The sequence below is a fragment of the Strix uralensis genome, chromosome 9, assembly GCF_047716275.1.
Source record: "Strix uralensis isolate ZFMK-TIS-50842 chromosome 9, bStrUra1, whole genome shotgun sequence".
In the NCBI taxonomy this organism is placed as follows: domain Eukaryota; kingdom Metazoa; phylum Chordata; class Aves; order Strigiformes; family Strigidae; genus Strix; species Strix uralensis.
In genome coordinates, this window is record NC_133980.1 from 13,773,508 (window position 1) to 13,789,534 (window position 16,027).

The window sequence follows — 16,027 nt, forward strand, 5'->3', positions numbered from 1 at the left end:
CCTGTCTTTTGACAGGGTTTTATTTAGCAGCTGTCAGTTATGGTGCAATTTGACCTGTCTTAGGATGTCTGTGGTAAGAGACAAGTGCTCATGGAGCAGATTCATGCTGGGACACCCTCTGCACTCTGTCACAGCTCAGTACAGTGCACTGGACTTGAGAATCTGGAGACATGTTCCTCTGCCAACATGCCTTTCAGGAAGGCAAGGCAAAAAGAAATAGCTTCAATACAACTGTCCTGCAAGCCTGGTTCTGCAGAGAATTGTCATTTTTTTGGCACCAAGAAGAGCATTTTAAGCTGATGAGAAAATGCAATAGGCTGATTTACTTGGATGCTTCAATGTTTCTTTGACTTTAGCCAGGGGAGGCCATAAGGGGGGTAGAGAAAAACAAAATATAATGCTGCACAAGGCTTGTTTGTATGCACTGGGGCTTGCAGGCACTTGCTAAACTTGTACCTGCACATGGGCCAAGTGGAAAAGGAGGGCAGGCAAAGGGAATTTTCTTTCTAATCAGCCCTTGCAGAAGCAGATTAACTTCCACTGTCAGCAGCCCCAAGTGAGGCCATGCAGCTTGGAAAAGTTTTTGAGAAAAGTGTGCATGTGGGGGTTACACCTTCCTTCTCTGCAGTCATGCTCTCTCGCATGTTTCAGGCACTCGGGCTGCACCCTCCTCTTCCTCCCCCAGTGGGACCCACCAGGTGGCACTGGCGAGATGAAGTATCCTGCAAGCAGGGAGGATAAACCCAAGCCATAAAAGAATGGAAATAAACCCATTTCCTTTTTTTTTTTTTTGTGAGCAAGCCTTGCTTTCCTCTCTGCTAAAGTGCTCATTCCAGAGCAAAGCAAAAGGTAAGCAGAGGCCCTAAGTGAGGTGCCCCGAGGCAATGATATGGTGCTGGAAGGGTTGAACACACTTTTCTGGTAGGAGCATCCCACTCCTACTCTATTTGCTGAAGATGGCTGGTCTGTTGGCTCCTTGGTGTCCCTTTCAAGACTGCAGCAGGGCTCTGTAAGCTACTGGGGTGCCACTAATTGCTCGTCTGACTAAAGTGTTTTGATGACAGAGGATGGCACAGACAGAAATGAGGATGTGAGAATAAGACCTGACAGAGACACCAGTCAGCAGTAGTAATAGGTATTTCTTAGAAATGAGGAAGTGTGACCCCATCATTCTGGCCCAAGAGCTGGCACCAAGACTCATACATCAGAAAGCCAAAGAGAGGGTATTGCAGGGGCAGTTCACTTCAGAATGGTGACAATGACTCAGTCCCTGGTGGCTGTTGCTGAAGCTGAGCATGAGCCCATACATTTGCAGTTATTCTCATAGAAGAAGCCACATCCTTGGAGACTTTGACTTTCAATTTGTGGTGCATTTAGGGAATGTGATGCAACAAAAATCATGTCAGTGTTGTGATGGGGAGCCCAGTGTTGCATCCCTGGAGTAGCAGCACACAGAATCGCTGCTCCTGTGGCAGCCCCTGGATCTTTGTTACAGGGCAGAAACCTGAATCACAAGGGCTGACTGGTCTTGTGTTTCATCATGCTGCTGCCTCTAATTACACTCAGACCTATCTGATTGCTGATTCCCGAAAATGAATGAGACCAGAATTTTCTGGCCACTCCTTTTCTCTGCTGCTTGTGTCATTAGTATCCAGGGCCTCAAACTCAACAGCACCTGCTCTCCCAGCTCTTTTGTGTGTTCTGGTCACATCTTATGGAGAACTAGTCCAAAGGTTGGGTGCTGGTAGCTTCTCCCTTCTTGGATGACATAGTAAAAATGTCTGGAAGTGCTTCTGGTTTTTGGAGTTGTGGTGTACTGCTACACTTTCCCCTATGAATTCTGAATTAAATTAGGACTTTCTTTACAGGAAATTTTAGATAATGTCCTCCTGTGTTCACAGCTCAGTCAGTTCTTTGGGTGTAGCCCAGTAGCCTGAATAGCCTGTGATTTACTGCCACCAGTGGAATGAAACAGAATCACTTTCTCTGATTTATATCCTCTATTGTAGTTAAATATTTACACAGTATCAAGATCTTAGTAATTGAATGGCTAACAGATAGGCAGCAAATGTTTATATACCTCTGAAATGGCCACGGGGCCATTGAGGTAATGATATTTTATTCTGATAAAAGGTATTTTAGTAAGAAGAAACTTAAAGGTCTTTCAGCTCCATTTTGTTCTCAAGGGCTAGTACTAACTCATGCTGATTTCAGTGGGTTCAATTTTTTCAGATTGCAAAAATGACCCATTTATTTCAGAAAAATACTTTTGTTGAAATGAAGCAATTGTTGTGGAAGAACACGGCATCTTTCACACAGCAGTATTGTTGATTGCTTCAGGTAAGAAGGCAAGAAAAAATACCAGGCAGATATCAATCTTTGAAGGAAACTGCAGCTGGCAGTTTTAAACAATACCTACTAGTATTAAATCACGACTTCTCCATTCACTTGCAGAAAGGTATCATTAAATATTTCATGACCCATAGGTAATCAAAATTAGCCCTGTTTCCTGAAGCAAGAAGGGATCCTGTCATTCCTACTTGTTCTGTTTAATTCTATGTCCAAGTGAGGTAACTGGAATTCAAAGTATGTTCAGCAGTTATAGCTGAATGTGAGTACTGCTGAGCTGAATTCTTGTTTTACAGTAATATTCAGATCTTGTAACTGAGTTGACCTGAATTACACTATTATCAGGTTAGGATTTTGTGTAGGCCTGGCCAGGAATGTGTATTTCTTAGAGGAGTTACTTGTGTCTTGAAACTGTGTGGTTTTATAATCAAAAGAGATGTCAACTTTTCTTAAAACCAAAATCTGCACAGAAGCTTTCTATCTATATAGATTTTTTTCTTTCTTTTTTTTTTTTTTTAATCATTGTTTGAAATTGTCAGGTAATTTTGTGCTGCGGGATTCCAAATAGGACTAGATGGGCAAAGAATAGGAGAGCAGCAGCAAGGTAGCTCTTATTATTTTCTGTCTCTTGATTACTGAAAATCATTTTAGCAGGTGTCTGTCATGTAATTCAGAGTGAATGTTGGGAAAAAGCAGGGAAACACTATATATATTTCAGGTTCCATTTATAACAGCATAAATTGGAAAAATCTTTCTGAAAAGGATGCTTATTTGGGATCCTAGTCAGTGGAAATGAGAACAGAATTCACTACAGAGTGGTTAAGATTTTCAATGCAATTTCCAATATAATGAAGCCCATATTCCTCTTTGAATAGTCTACATAATCTTATAACAGAGTAATGATTATTTTAATTCTCCAGTAACAAATGTTCTGTAGTATCAAGCTCAATACCTGGAGCTTGATACTCAATAAAACATGCAATGCTTCATAGGTTACAAAGGATGCTACTTACCAAAGGTCGCAGGGATTTCTTGGTTTCTCTGTCCTAGCTGGGCGGCAGTCGATAACCTCTTCCTTCTGTGTATGGAATAAACTGCGGTTCATAACAGTGGTAAGGGGAGCTTTCCAGCTGACACTTTCTCTACATACAGTGATAAGTAGTAGGATACTTGGCCATGCATGCAGCCTCTGGAATGAGCTTGCCTGTTACCCAGCTACCTCGCAGTCTGGGCAGAGGAGCCCAGCACTGTTTGTACCTGTAAACTGTGTCAGGTTTACCAAAGATACAGGCCTGTGCACACAGTATTTGTCCCTGGTTCCTTTACCTCAGCCATGCCATCAGCCAGAGATTAAAGAAAGGTCACTCCTCTCACCAAAGGCCACCCTGTGTGACAGGGCCCTTCCAGCACCGGTAGCTGCTGGTAACCGGACAGGGGTGTTCCTCCCACCTTAGCTCGCGCGGATTGCACAGCGTTCGGGTCTGGCACCGCCGGGTCTCTCTCTGGTGGGGGACTCTTGCTCTCTCGCCCCGCCGCTCCCGCAGCTCCGCACGCCCACCGCGGGGCCGGCGGCGGCGCGGCCGTTTCAGCACCCTGGCCAGGGCCGCCGGGGCCGGGCCGCGGGCGGGTCCCCGCCGGGGCGGGGGGCACGGCTGGGCCATCCCGTCCCGTCCCAGCCCCCGCGGGCACCCCACCTGCACAGCTCTGGAGTGAAACGCCCTCGGCTAAAGCCCACAGCTGTGAAACCTTGGGGCCTCAGTCGCACATCTGGGTGTGCAACCGCACCGCTGGGCCCTCAGCTGCCGGGCCGCTGCTATCTGCACAGCTGGGGCTTTGGTGGCACATCTGGGATGCTGACTGCACGTGTGGGCTCTCTAGGGTGCTGTTAGGCCTTCAATCTGCACAGCTGGAGGCTAGGATTCCTGGCCTGCATTCCAGCTCATCTAATGACGTATTATGTGCCCCTGAAAGCGTCGTATAGCTCCCACACTCCCAATTACTGATCCTGTGTTCTGTCATCATTAACAAGGGGTGATGTGGTGGTGGAAGATGTTATACATGCAAATGTTGCTTAGTCAATTAATATTTAGAGAGTGTTCTTTGACTAATAACAGCTTCTGAGTCAGTTGTGAGTTTCAGCTAATCATACCAGTATTACAGCTACGGTTTGTGAGTGGGATTTTTGATTAAATCAGGGAAAATAGGAACCTCAGACCTCCTAGATCTTCATGCACCTACAGATTTTTATAATCTGTTGCTTGTGCACCATTATTATACTGATTTCCTTGGGCTGCACCACGTGTAGATGTTTAGCCTTGAAATAATTCATTGATGCACAACTAATGAAGCAGAGGAATGACAGGAGAGATGGCGCTTTAGGTGAATCACAGCTCATTCCACAAATTATTTATAGACTGCTCTCTCTTTCTGAAGGGATGCCAGCAACCTGACAACAAGCCAGAGTGTTTATGAATCATCTAATAGACTTATTGTGGCTTCTAGAGGAGGGCAAAAGAGATTAAGGAAGGCTCACTTTGTATCTTTTAATAAGCAATAAACAAACTCACATTCCAACAAAAAATAGATCTCTCCGGTCCCAGCTGGTGCATGGTTACTAATAAACCATCCCATGATCAGAAAAGAAAGTTAATAAGTAACACAGCTTTACTTTTGTTGTCAGGTATAGCTGACTAACCAGAGGTTTGAATTCTTTACTCGTGCTTTTCTCTCTCATTTTCAGCCTCTTTACATGACACCTCAGTGCCATTTTCAATTCATCATTTCAGAGTCAAAACTGGGAGTACTCAATGTACTATGATGAATCAGGTTGCCCTGGATCAGGATGCTCAGCTGCCTAAGAAAGAAGGTATAAGCCTATTAAGTGAGAGAGCTTGATGATGCAAAAATAACAGAAGAAAAGCACAATACTTTGCTCTGTACTAGCCATTTTGTAGCATGGAATCTATTTCTGAGTCAAAACAATAATGGATCACTGCAATATGCTGTGCAAGCCCAGACTGAAATGAGCATACCTGCGGCTGTTAGATCTTTACCTCTGTTATATTATGATCAAAAATCGCACCTCCTTGTGTGGACACTTGTGCTTGCAGGAAATAAAGGTCCCTTTCAGTCCTCTGGAGGGGTGTGTAGATATCAGGTGTGGTGTTGTGCAGAGTGAGCCACAGCTACATTGTTTAATAGATGCTGAAGTAGGCAGAAAGAATTGCATTAATTAGTTGTTAGGTTTTATTAGACATAACTTAACGACACTAGTAAAATTGACATTTACATATAATCATGGCCTTTTTCAATCACAAAAATCATGAACATCAACATATTAAGTGTTAAATTAACTTCCATTTCTATTAGCATACCTTTTTAAAAACATGGATTGTTTTAAAGTGTGCAGCTGCACATGTTACATTCACATAATAAAGCAAACAAACTTCAAATAAAAAATTAAAACAAATATGTTAGTACGAGATGGATATTTATAGACAATGAAGTTCAACCACTGCTCAAAGAACCTCCCAGGACCACTGGGCCATTCAAGTCATACTTCCCCATCCTGGAGGTATATGGGCCTAATACTGACCCTTAGCAAGAGGGAGTTTGCAGCAGCAAGAATCATGATTTCTTGTTAAATTGCTATGAACTAGTCCAGTGGTGGATTCCATAAAAACCGAAGAACACAAAGTGTAGTGCCAGAGGCAATGTCAGAACCCAGAACTTCTGCCTCCTGTTCCTCTATTCCAGTTGCCTGATTTGGTTTTGAAGTTAGAAGTACAGTACCAAGCTGAAACTTTTCATCTCTGCTATCTCCTGGCTACCTAGTTGTGATGGATGTGTGAAAAACTGGATTTTGTTTCTACTTTTTGCTTTCATTCCTATCGATCTCTAGCTACCTCTGTGGCATAATGTGTCACAGGTTTCTCTGGGCTTTACCTCACATTTTCATGACTAGCATGGGGCCTTTGGCTCTGTTTCACCCACTGGGAATAGATACAAAAGGACAAACAGGCAGCATCAGGCACAAACCAGGACTGAACCCCCATCTCAAAGCCCAGTCTAGGCTTTGTACAGGCAAGACCTTCTCTCCCATGTCTTTGCAGGCCAAAGAACTATGATGCAAATTGGACAGTAATTAGAAGCAAATAAGCATTTCCAGAATTTTATCTCATAAAGAAAAAGATGGTGTGTTAGGCTCCATTTCTATGGCTGATTTTTACAAGTTCAATCTAGGGTGCATCTACACTGCGTGCCTACACGCTAGGCTAGATTCAGACTCACTAGTATCAAGTTAGTGGCAGTGTTGCTGCTGCAGGTCCAGCCTGCACCTAAAGTTATGAACCCTACCAAGAGGTAAAAGCAAATAAGCTGGAAGCACCACCACATTAATGAAGCTTTATTGCTTTCAGGCCCAAGGAAGTCATGGGGACACAGCAGGTCAAATCAACGTGTCAAACCGGCACCAGTCCAGTCAGTAACCGTTCTCCATATCCCACTATTTGACAGTAATCTGACATAAGATGTCTTCAATCTCTTATTAATTTTCCACATTTATTCTGTCTACATGAATGCAGGATTTGCAGAGGAACCAGGCAGTTTAGTGTGAGGTATGCTGAGTAAGGGCTTTCTTTTGGCAACAGGAGCAACATTTATCTAAAGGAACAGTTCAGGCACTGAGACTTGTCCTCCATGAGAATTGCACCACTGAACTCAGTAGGAGTATTACAGAGAAACAAAAAACCAGAAGTCTCACTCCTCACCTTGGGGTTGACTTGCTTGTTGTAGATTGGTGTTAGACACAGGGTAGCTTGTTTCTAGTGTTCTTCATGATAACTCAGGAAATACTAATTCAAATGATGCTGTCAGGGAAAAATAAATCACCCTCAGTTATTTGCTAAAATGATTTGGAGATTTTTCTGTTTCCTTTCCAGTGTGCTCCCTCTGCTACAGTGATCAGCAGCATTATTAACACAGAGACCTCTGCTCGAGCAGTTGTCTAAACCAGAATTTTAAGTTTGCATGTGCAGGTCAGGAGCACCCATCAGCTGACAGGAGAAGCACCATGGGACCCTCTACCCAAATGAACTCAAGTAAGCCAGGCTCAGACAGAAATTCCTGCCACACAACTCAACACTTTAATGCTGAGTAAAATTCAGGAGCCCACAGGAAAAGATGATGATTCATTCAGGTAAATTATTCATTGAACTATTCACTTACATCTATAATTTACTTGCTATGAGAAAAGGGGCCAGCCACCCCTTTACAGAAGTCAAGCATCAGTTTGTTCCTACTGAAACCCTACTTTGAGATTGTACCAAAGATCTGACACTTCTGTTCTGACTCTCTGCAGGACAAGTTCTCACATGCAGTGATATAAAAATGTGGAAAGGAAATGTCAAACAGGTGAAAAGCTTTTTCTCTCTCTTTAGAGAAAAAAACCTGATTTAATATTTGCTGAAAGGACAAAACTACTTATTCCTGGTGCTGACTCCATAGCATTGAAATACATAAGTAATAGCATTCAATAGTGTTAGAAAACATAGACAGATCTTTCTCTACTTATGTTTTACAGCTGCTTTGAAAGATGTGGCATCTACAGCTGTGTTGGGTGTAGTCCTCTGGCCACACTGTCTATTCCTGGCATGCTCTTCAGCCTCCACACCACACATTACAGGGTCTCCCATTACATATCCATGTTAAGGTCAGGCATTTTTTACACTACCACACACCCCAATAGAAACTCCAGTGACAGGAGCATTTTCTTCAATGCTACCTTATGTAGTAGGGCAAGAGGAGATTAAGAGAAAAGAAATGTCTTGAAAAAGAAATTAGTTGTTTGTAGGACAGGATTTTTCCTCTGCTTTCATTGAAAAGCAGGGAAGTGCTATAGAAACAGTGGTCTTGTCTGACTAGTCTTCATCAGCTGGCCACATTTTTACTGACTACAACAAAACCCCCAAACAAATACTTGTATTTATTCCATGTGCATTCTTTCTTTTGGGGTTTTTGATTTTTTGTTGTTGTTGGGTTTTTTTGTTTGGGTTTTTCTTTTGTTTTGTTTTGGTTTTTTTTAATCCAGTGCAATAATGCCTACAATCAATGGTTTTAAATTGCCTATTCTGGAAGTTTGCCCCATGACTGACTTCAAAGTAACCACCCAGAAACACAGAGTTTGTTTACTTAAAAGTCTTTTGGGAAATCACTACTGTTCTTGATGGAGAGTCCCAAATATTGCAATTCTAAGGCACAAGAGGCTATTTAGGAGATATTTTTATTTTATTCCTCTAAAAATAAAGGAACATCCAGTTTTCTACAGGAAAATAAGCCACTGGAAAGAAATCTTCAGTTATGGTTATTTTTACTTAAGTACTTCCTTAATGTCACTGGGGCCATTCTGAAAGCAAGAAAAACCAAATCACTCTATTTCCAATACTTGGGTATCAAACTACTGTAAAGCAGAAAACAAAGGTAACGCAAAACATTACTGGTGAGCTTACTTCATGTCAGTTGACTTCATATCTTAGTAGTCTTACTAAAAGTCAAGTCCCATGCAGTGCTAGAGCACCTTCTCTCCAGAGATTTTTAAAGCATTGTGAAGGTGTAGTGATGGTCTTGGCTTCAGCCCACCACTGCCTGGCAGAGACATGGAGAGGCAAGAGCTGGTGTTGAAGGCTGTGGTTCCCAAAGACTCACCGTAACCACTAAGTGATACTGCCTCCCCAAACCAGAAGAAACATTTCCCATAGGAAGCACGGGCTTTTGGGAAGAGGAGGAAGCAACCCTGACTCTGGGCTGATGTTGATTGCAGATAAACCTCTGTGTGATCTCAGAGATAAGGACAAAGAGGTCAAGAAGTTTTTCCCTAGAAAGAAAATTTCCAGTTTCACAAATGCAGCTTTTGATGTTGCAAAAAAGCCCCACTGGGGCCACAGAAATTGCTTATGAAGCCAGCAGTGGCTCCTTTTTATGAGGGCTCCCAAAATCAGGCAGGTAAACATGGAATAAAATTCATCAAAAGACTAGTGGGATACTGCAGGCAAGGGGGAATACATCCTTTGCAGAAGAAAGAAGTGCTCTGAGTGTACATTAGCCACAGATGAGAAAATTTCTGCCACTAATATATTGGGCCAGGGCCTTGGCTGGTGATGGCAGTGTCATTACTCTACAGCATCTCCAATTCTAGTTCCTGATCCAGGGCTTAAATGTTTAAACTCCTTTTATCTGACAAATAAAATACCTTTAAAACACAATGCAGTAAACACTAATGTCTCTTAATCAGACCTTAAGAAAATCCCCTGAACTTGCTGGATCACTTATAATTAAGTAGCCTCCAGGCAACAGAAGCAAATCCTGTTTATTTTGAGGCATCATCAAAGAATATGACAGCACCATGCAACTGCAGGTGGGTCAGCCTAGTGTAGCACATTAACAAATACCCATGGTTGCCTTAATGCAAGGCAATCTGTGTAGCCAAGAGACACACAAATCACTTGGAAACTGCCAATCCTCAGCCTCCAACCTATGCCTCCTTTGTCATCTGTAGATATCTGTGAGAGAGCTGCTATTTCCAAACTGTATTCCCAAAATGCTTTCCAGTTTGGTGCATGTGGGAGTGATCATCAAAGCTGAAAGCACTCCAGCCTAGAAACTACCAGTTAACAAGGAATAGCCGATGATAGAAAAACCAGGAAACAAATAAAAGCAGGTATCTCAACAAAGGCACAAGAGAAGTAGATCCAATTTGTACATCTGGTCTGGGGCAGATAATTGTTCAAGTGCAATCTGGAGCCACACCTGTGAAAATCTGGCAGGGAGTGAGGAGTGGGTAAGTGACAGAGTAGAATTTAACAGAGCCCAGATGGGCTCATTTTTGATGCCTGAATCTGTCTCAAGAACAGGATGAAGTGTCCATCTCCTATATCCCCTATGGCTGACCCTTGATGCAGGTGCATTACTCAGCTTGCTTGGGCACCCAGGTGAATCTCCAGCCTCCATCATCATCCCTGCGCACGAAGGCTTGTCCTTGGTGGAAGGTGTGTGTTCTCACATTGCGGTGAGGACTTAGAGATGTTGTGAAGGCCACATCCGTTTTGTTGGGTGACAAATCACCAGTCAAATAAGGCAACCCATAGGCTGGGAGGGAGGAAATGCTTGGTACCGATGAGGAGACACATGGTGCTGAAGAAAACTGAGGAAGGAGGGAAGAGTCCTCACTGCATGGATGGGTACTGCTGTTAGCTGGAGGCACATGGCTGCAGCTATACGCTGCTGCTGCTCCTTCGCTCTGCTCATAGTCTATTGTTTCACCAGGGCTCAGGCAGTACACGTCTTTTCCAAGGTCTGAGGACAGGGCACTGTAGTTAGCTGAAGTTTCATCAATGGTGTTGACATCTTTTAATCCTAAAGTCTGCAAGACCCAGCTGTCCACAGCAGGGCTGGCTTGCTCTTCACAGGCAGTGAATTCATTAAAGAGGTTCCTTCTAGCTTTGGAAGCATGAGGAGTTTCTTGAGGAACAAAGCAGTGGTCCTCTTTCAATCTCCTCTTGGTGCTTTTGAGAATAGCACAGGTTTTTTGGCTGTGGCAGGACAGCAGTTTCTATTATGAAAAAAAAAAAAAAAGGTGGAGAGAGAAGATTAAAATCTGAATTTCTAGTTACCTGGAAGCAACATGTTTCTGATCTCAGATTTTAGATGGGCAAAATGGTTACTACTGTCCTTATAAAAGATACTTTTTCTTCCACACTGTGCTTAAACATATCTATACGACTAACTATTTTGTGTCTTTACAGTCTCTGCAACAACCCACTCCCTGAAAGAGAAGAATTTGACAATGTCAATAAGGCCTGTGCTTTGATCGCATTCTCAGTACAGTGTGAAATGAGAGCTCCTGCCTGGCTGTAGGGCACTCCTCTGTGCTGTTGCTGCCAGCAGCATTTGGCAGGTGAGTGGGGTATGGGGGGGAATGTGGCAGCCTGACAAAGAGGGAGGAAGTGAAGGTAAGTTATACTGGAGCAGGTGTGATTCTGGCCAGGGACTGCTCAGAGCAGCAGACAGTGGCTTTGAGCTTGTTAACCCACCTCAGTTGTCATTATCCCAGGACGAAGGCCCTTCAGGCATCCATGGATGGTCAAATGAAGGCAGTAATAACAAGGAAGCTCCCCATCATGTCATGAATTCACTGCTCAGACACCGCCTGTGATGGTTTCACACTGGAGCCTCCTCCGCATGACATAGAGGGGTGGCCATGTCTCCCTGCTGTGCCCAGTGAAGGAGACATTTTCTACTGCCAGGAGCCAGGTCTTGGCATGGGAGGGGAGACATGCTACACTGTCAACTCAGAATAGAATGTAAAAGGAAAGTCTGCTATTTTTTACAGGCTTTTTTACCTCATGCCCAATCCAGAGAGCTGAGCAAATAACTAATACTTCACTCTCATGGGCAAGGCTGGAACAGTTAAAAATGTCTTTAAGCTGACCAGAAACTATTACTTTCTTTTGGATGAGAGACAGAGAATCAAAATATTTCATTAAAAAAAAAACCCTTCACACTTAGTTTAACAGAATGTTTCATCTAACCTGAAGTGTTTAATTTTGTATTTCACCTTTATAAAAAACCACACAGCTTTTAATTAATAAATCTGAAGAAAAACAGAAGATCAGTATTCTAATGTACATGAATAAAATGTATCATTGGGAGATGACAAAACAAAACATAAACAAGAAAGCACCCAAAACATAAAAAAAGGAAAAATTAATCCTTATCAAAAGGGATAATTCAAGACTATATGTTCAAATTTGAACTTTTCACTGAAAAAAGCATTACATGGAATAATTGTACCTTGCCTATAAACTTACTTATAGCTATCTTACTTTTACACTACACTTAATTATGCCATGGGCTATACTGTCTCCACAGTCAGAACCTGATAGGACGTCATTCCTGGGGGAAACTGTCCTCTTAGATCCATAACCAGCAATTTGGCAGCTCTGTGAAGTTAAATAGATCTCACACTGCAGGTTGTCTACACTCTCAGACTTTCCATATATTTTAATGGCATGTATCTATTCAACCTGTTTCTTCCACACATGTCTATACAACAGGTTTGAACACAATACCTTGGCTTTTTCTTCTAAACACTTAATCAGGGCAGAATTCAGGTATTGTCGGAGGTTATTATTTTCTTCATGTAACCTAGCAAGTTCCTCTTCCTTCTGAAGCAAAGTATCTTGAAGCTGTGGAATAGAGATATTGATGAATAACTGTTGACTCTGTAACATAATATCAATTGCCCTATGGTACAGGCTGCTTGGATTTGATGATCTGGGTGTTTGCTTTGTGAGCTCAACCCACCCCCTCCAGCCTCTTGTCTCTGTAAATCTAAGTGGCATGACTGTTCAGTTTTCACACTGACTTCCTTTATTCTTTAGCAAGTGTTTGAGAAGATTACTCTGAAAAAACCCTGTAACTGTGGAATAATAACAGAAAAGAATTACAGGTAGCCCTGTGAACAGCCAGAAACAGTCATGGGCATGCATGACAGCAGCTGACAGATCTCCTCTTAAGTAAGCATCCCTTTGGACACCTCTCATTCCTGTTTATAGTTGGTTGGTGGGAAAAAGGAGAGGGAGGACCTGCAGACTAACAATTTATGGGGATAGAGTGCAGAAGGAAGATGCAGCTGCCATTCTTTATGATATAGTAGTACTCAGTGATCCCTTCAATCCTGGACCCTACTGTGCCAGTCCCAGTACACATACAGAGCTGAGATAATCACTGGTGCCAAGAGCTGGACAGGTATGTTCTGATTTGCAGATGTCTAACACTTTTTCATGGGAAATCTATGTATTTGCAGAGAGATTTTTGCTTCCTGATCATAGCTCTGGAGACTCCTTTAGGAGGATGAAGGACCTTCTGCCAAGGACCCCCGGCATCTGCTAACCACAGGCTGAAAAGCACAGATTTAAATGATGGAGGTAGAGCCAAAGAATGAAGTACATTGATGTCTGAAACTAGGGTTTGATGCCAGGGACTTTGAAGTTAGTAAATTAATTTCCATTGACTTCACTGTGTCAAAATATCACTGCAAGTATTTGATGAGAGTGATCTGTCTGGGATTCCTTCATCTTAGACTGTTCAGTTTCTCCTGCCCCTTGATGGGATTTACAAAAAAGGAAAGAAGAGACAAAACAACAAGGAAATGCGTGTTAGTCAAAATGGTTGATCCATCAGATAAGTAGATAATTCTGTCGGAATCATTTCTCATGAAGTTAATCCTGGTGGTCTCAGGAGGACACACACCATGTATTTTTAGTCACAGCATGAAGCTCTGCATCATCAGAGCCTGAGGGACTCCCTGGTCACACCCCTGGTCTCCAGCGCAAAGAAAGCTGGTGTGATATGCTGTAAGAGGGGAGGGATGAATAGGGAACCCCACAATAGTTGTTCCAGCTACGCGGGACAACATGGGGGAGTCAAATTCTTCAAGCAAGGAACAAAATCCACCCAAATAAAGCGGTTTGCCACCGTTTCCCACATCCGTGCCAGAAGGAGGGGTCTTACTAGCGCCATAAACCAACCCAGAAGGTGTGATACATGATACAAAGTTCATGAACCTCGGGGGGAGAAACCGAGGTTGCTGGGGGGGCGGGGGGCGCAGAGCCTTTACCTGCTTGTTTCTGTAAAGCTGGGAGGACAGCTGGTCTCCCCGCCACGCCGCGTCCTGGGCACCGAGCTGCGGGCTGCAGAACTGGCCTGAGGCGGGGGGGAAACAGACCCGTGGGGTTTAGTCCGCTCCCACCTCCTCGCCCAGCCCGGCTGCGGGACCGTAGCCGGCCCACCCCCCCTACACCCCCCGCGACTGCGGCGGTGGGAGCCCACTTACCCGGCGGCCGAGCCTCCCGCCGGCCCTGGCTGGGCGGCGGCGGCGGCTCCGCGGCGCAGACGGCAGCCCAAGTCTCCTTGGAAACCCCGGCGGGGGCGGACCAGGGGCAGGCGCAGCCCGGGCCCCCGGCGAAGTCCGGCTGCGGGCACGGCTGGCCGGTGCTCTGCGGAGGGAAGGGGCCGTGGCGGTGGGGCTCTCGGCGGATAGTGTCCCCCCACACCCCCTCCCCGCCCCCGGGCTGCGGCGGGCCCCGAGGGGAGGCGGTGTCAGCCCTGCTCCGGGCCCGCCGCATCCCGGCGAGGAGCATCCCAGCGCTGCGGGCTGGTCCCTGCTCCGCGGGGGAGCGTTCCCCGCCCGCTCCTGTCCCGGCCGGGGTTTGCTCAGGTGCCTGTCGCAGGAGTGCCCCGCGGCCACGGCCAGGCACCGCCTTCCCCCGCGGGAGCCCCTAGTCCTGACCCGGGTGGCCGCTTCCCCCCCCCCCCCCCCCGCCCCGCCCGGTGGCACCGCACCGCGCCGCTACCTCCGCCGAGCGCTGGGCAGTGCCGCCCCCGCCGCAGCCCCCCGCGGCAGAGGGGCTCCGAGCAGCGGTATGCCGGGGAGGTGGCTGAGTTTGCTGCAATCCCTTGGGAAATACTGCGGTCCTGAGTGGGTTTAAGGTGCGGGGAGGACCCAGGCTGTCCTTGGCCGGTGCGTTGCTCCCACCTCGGGGGCTTGATTCAGCTCTAAGGCAGCACAAAGCCAGGAGAGTCACCTCCAGGCTGCGCACACTCTTCTGCCCCTGCAGTTCTGCAGGAGTCCCAGCCCGCACGGTAGCAAAGCCTGGGGTTGTCTTTGGATTCACCCCTCTTCCCTCCTTCAAATAAGCCCCATCTGCAGCAGTTCTAAATCTCTGCGAGGCAACGGCAGAGCTGGGAGTCTCAAGGAGGGAATCTGCTCACCCATGGGAGGCACAGCAGCAGAGACTGCTCTTGCAGGTAGAGGAGAGCCCTCTTCCTTCCCCATCTTAAAGAGGGCACAAAACCTACTGCAAGCCCCCAAGGCAAAGAGACCAGCTTCTCCTTTTCTGCCTTCAGGTCGAGAGAAATGCAAAGAGCACTTACCATGTTAGTGGCAGAATGAAATGCAGGTCTTGGGAGCACGTTTCTGTTAAAGCCCCAGAGAGGGTTTAAATGGCTCTGAAGGAGGGGGAGAGGGGGGAGACCGGGGAGGCGAGTTTAATCTAAAGGAGCTCCCAGTGACGCCTCAGAGCTCTCCTGAAACCCAGCAATCTGATTTGGTGTAAAGCTGTCAAACTTGTGACGTGAATAAACAGCAAACTTGCTGAAATCAAAGTCATTCTGGCCCCACAAATCAACACAAGGAAGGAGGGAAAAGAAAAGAAGGAGAGAGAGGAAAAAAAAACCTCCACACACTTCAGGACAGTGCTGAACTGGTGTGTCTGAGTTTCACTCCAGGAAATGAGCAGGGATCCAGGGAAGCATCCCACATGTTCAGAGCAGGGCTGCTGGTGTTCCTGGTGAGTTTTTTTGTTTTGTTTTATTTTCAAGCCTTGTTTGCAGTTGTAAAATCCAGCAGGAAGAAGCAAGTTTGTCCAACATGCCTGGCTGAGGGAGTGGGTTTTCCACAGCTTTTCAGGGGCGTGTAGAAGCAAATATGATTCAGAGCACTTCTGTGGACAGCTCTGAGGAAGGAAGTGCAGGTTTCAGAATACAGTCTGCAATGGCAAGCTCCTGCAAATGTTTCACTGTACTGGGAATTAGTTTTCTATCAAGCCCCAGGCTTCCAGAA

General features: G+C 45.4%; 1 protein-coding gene across 1 annotated transcript; it reads right to left on the reverse strand.

Annotated features, from left to right (window-relative positions):
* Positions 1-9,783: 9,783 nt before the first annotated feature.
* GMNC (geminin coiled-coil domain containing) lies at positions 9,784-14,531 on the reverse strand. Its single transcript, XM_074877415.1, has 4 exons — positions 14,240-14,531; positions 14,024-14,109; positions 12,474-12,590; positions 9,784-10,954 (listed from the first exon to the last, which is right to left on the reverse strand). Exons 1-4 carry the CDS (start codon positions 14,529-14,531, stop codon positions 10,310-10,312), a joined length of 1,140 nt encoding a protein of 379 aa, XP_074733516.1. The 3' UTR covers positions 9,784-10,309.
* Between the last annotated feature and the right edge of the window lie 1,496 nt (positions 14,532-16,027).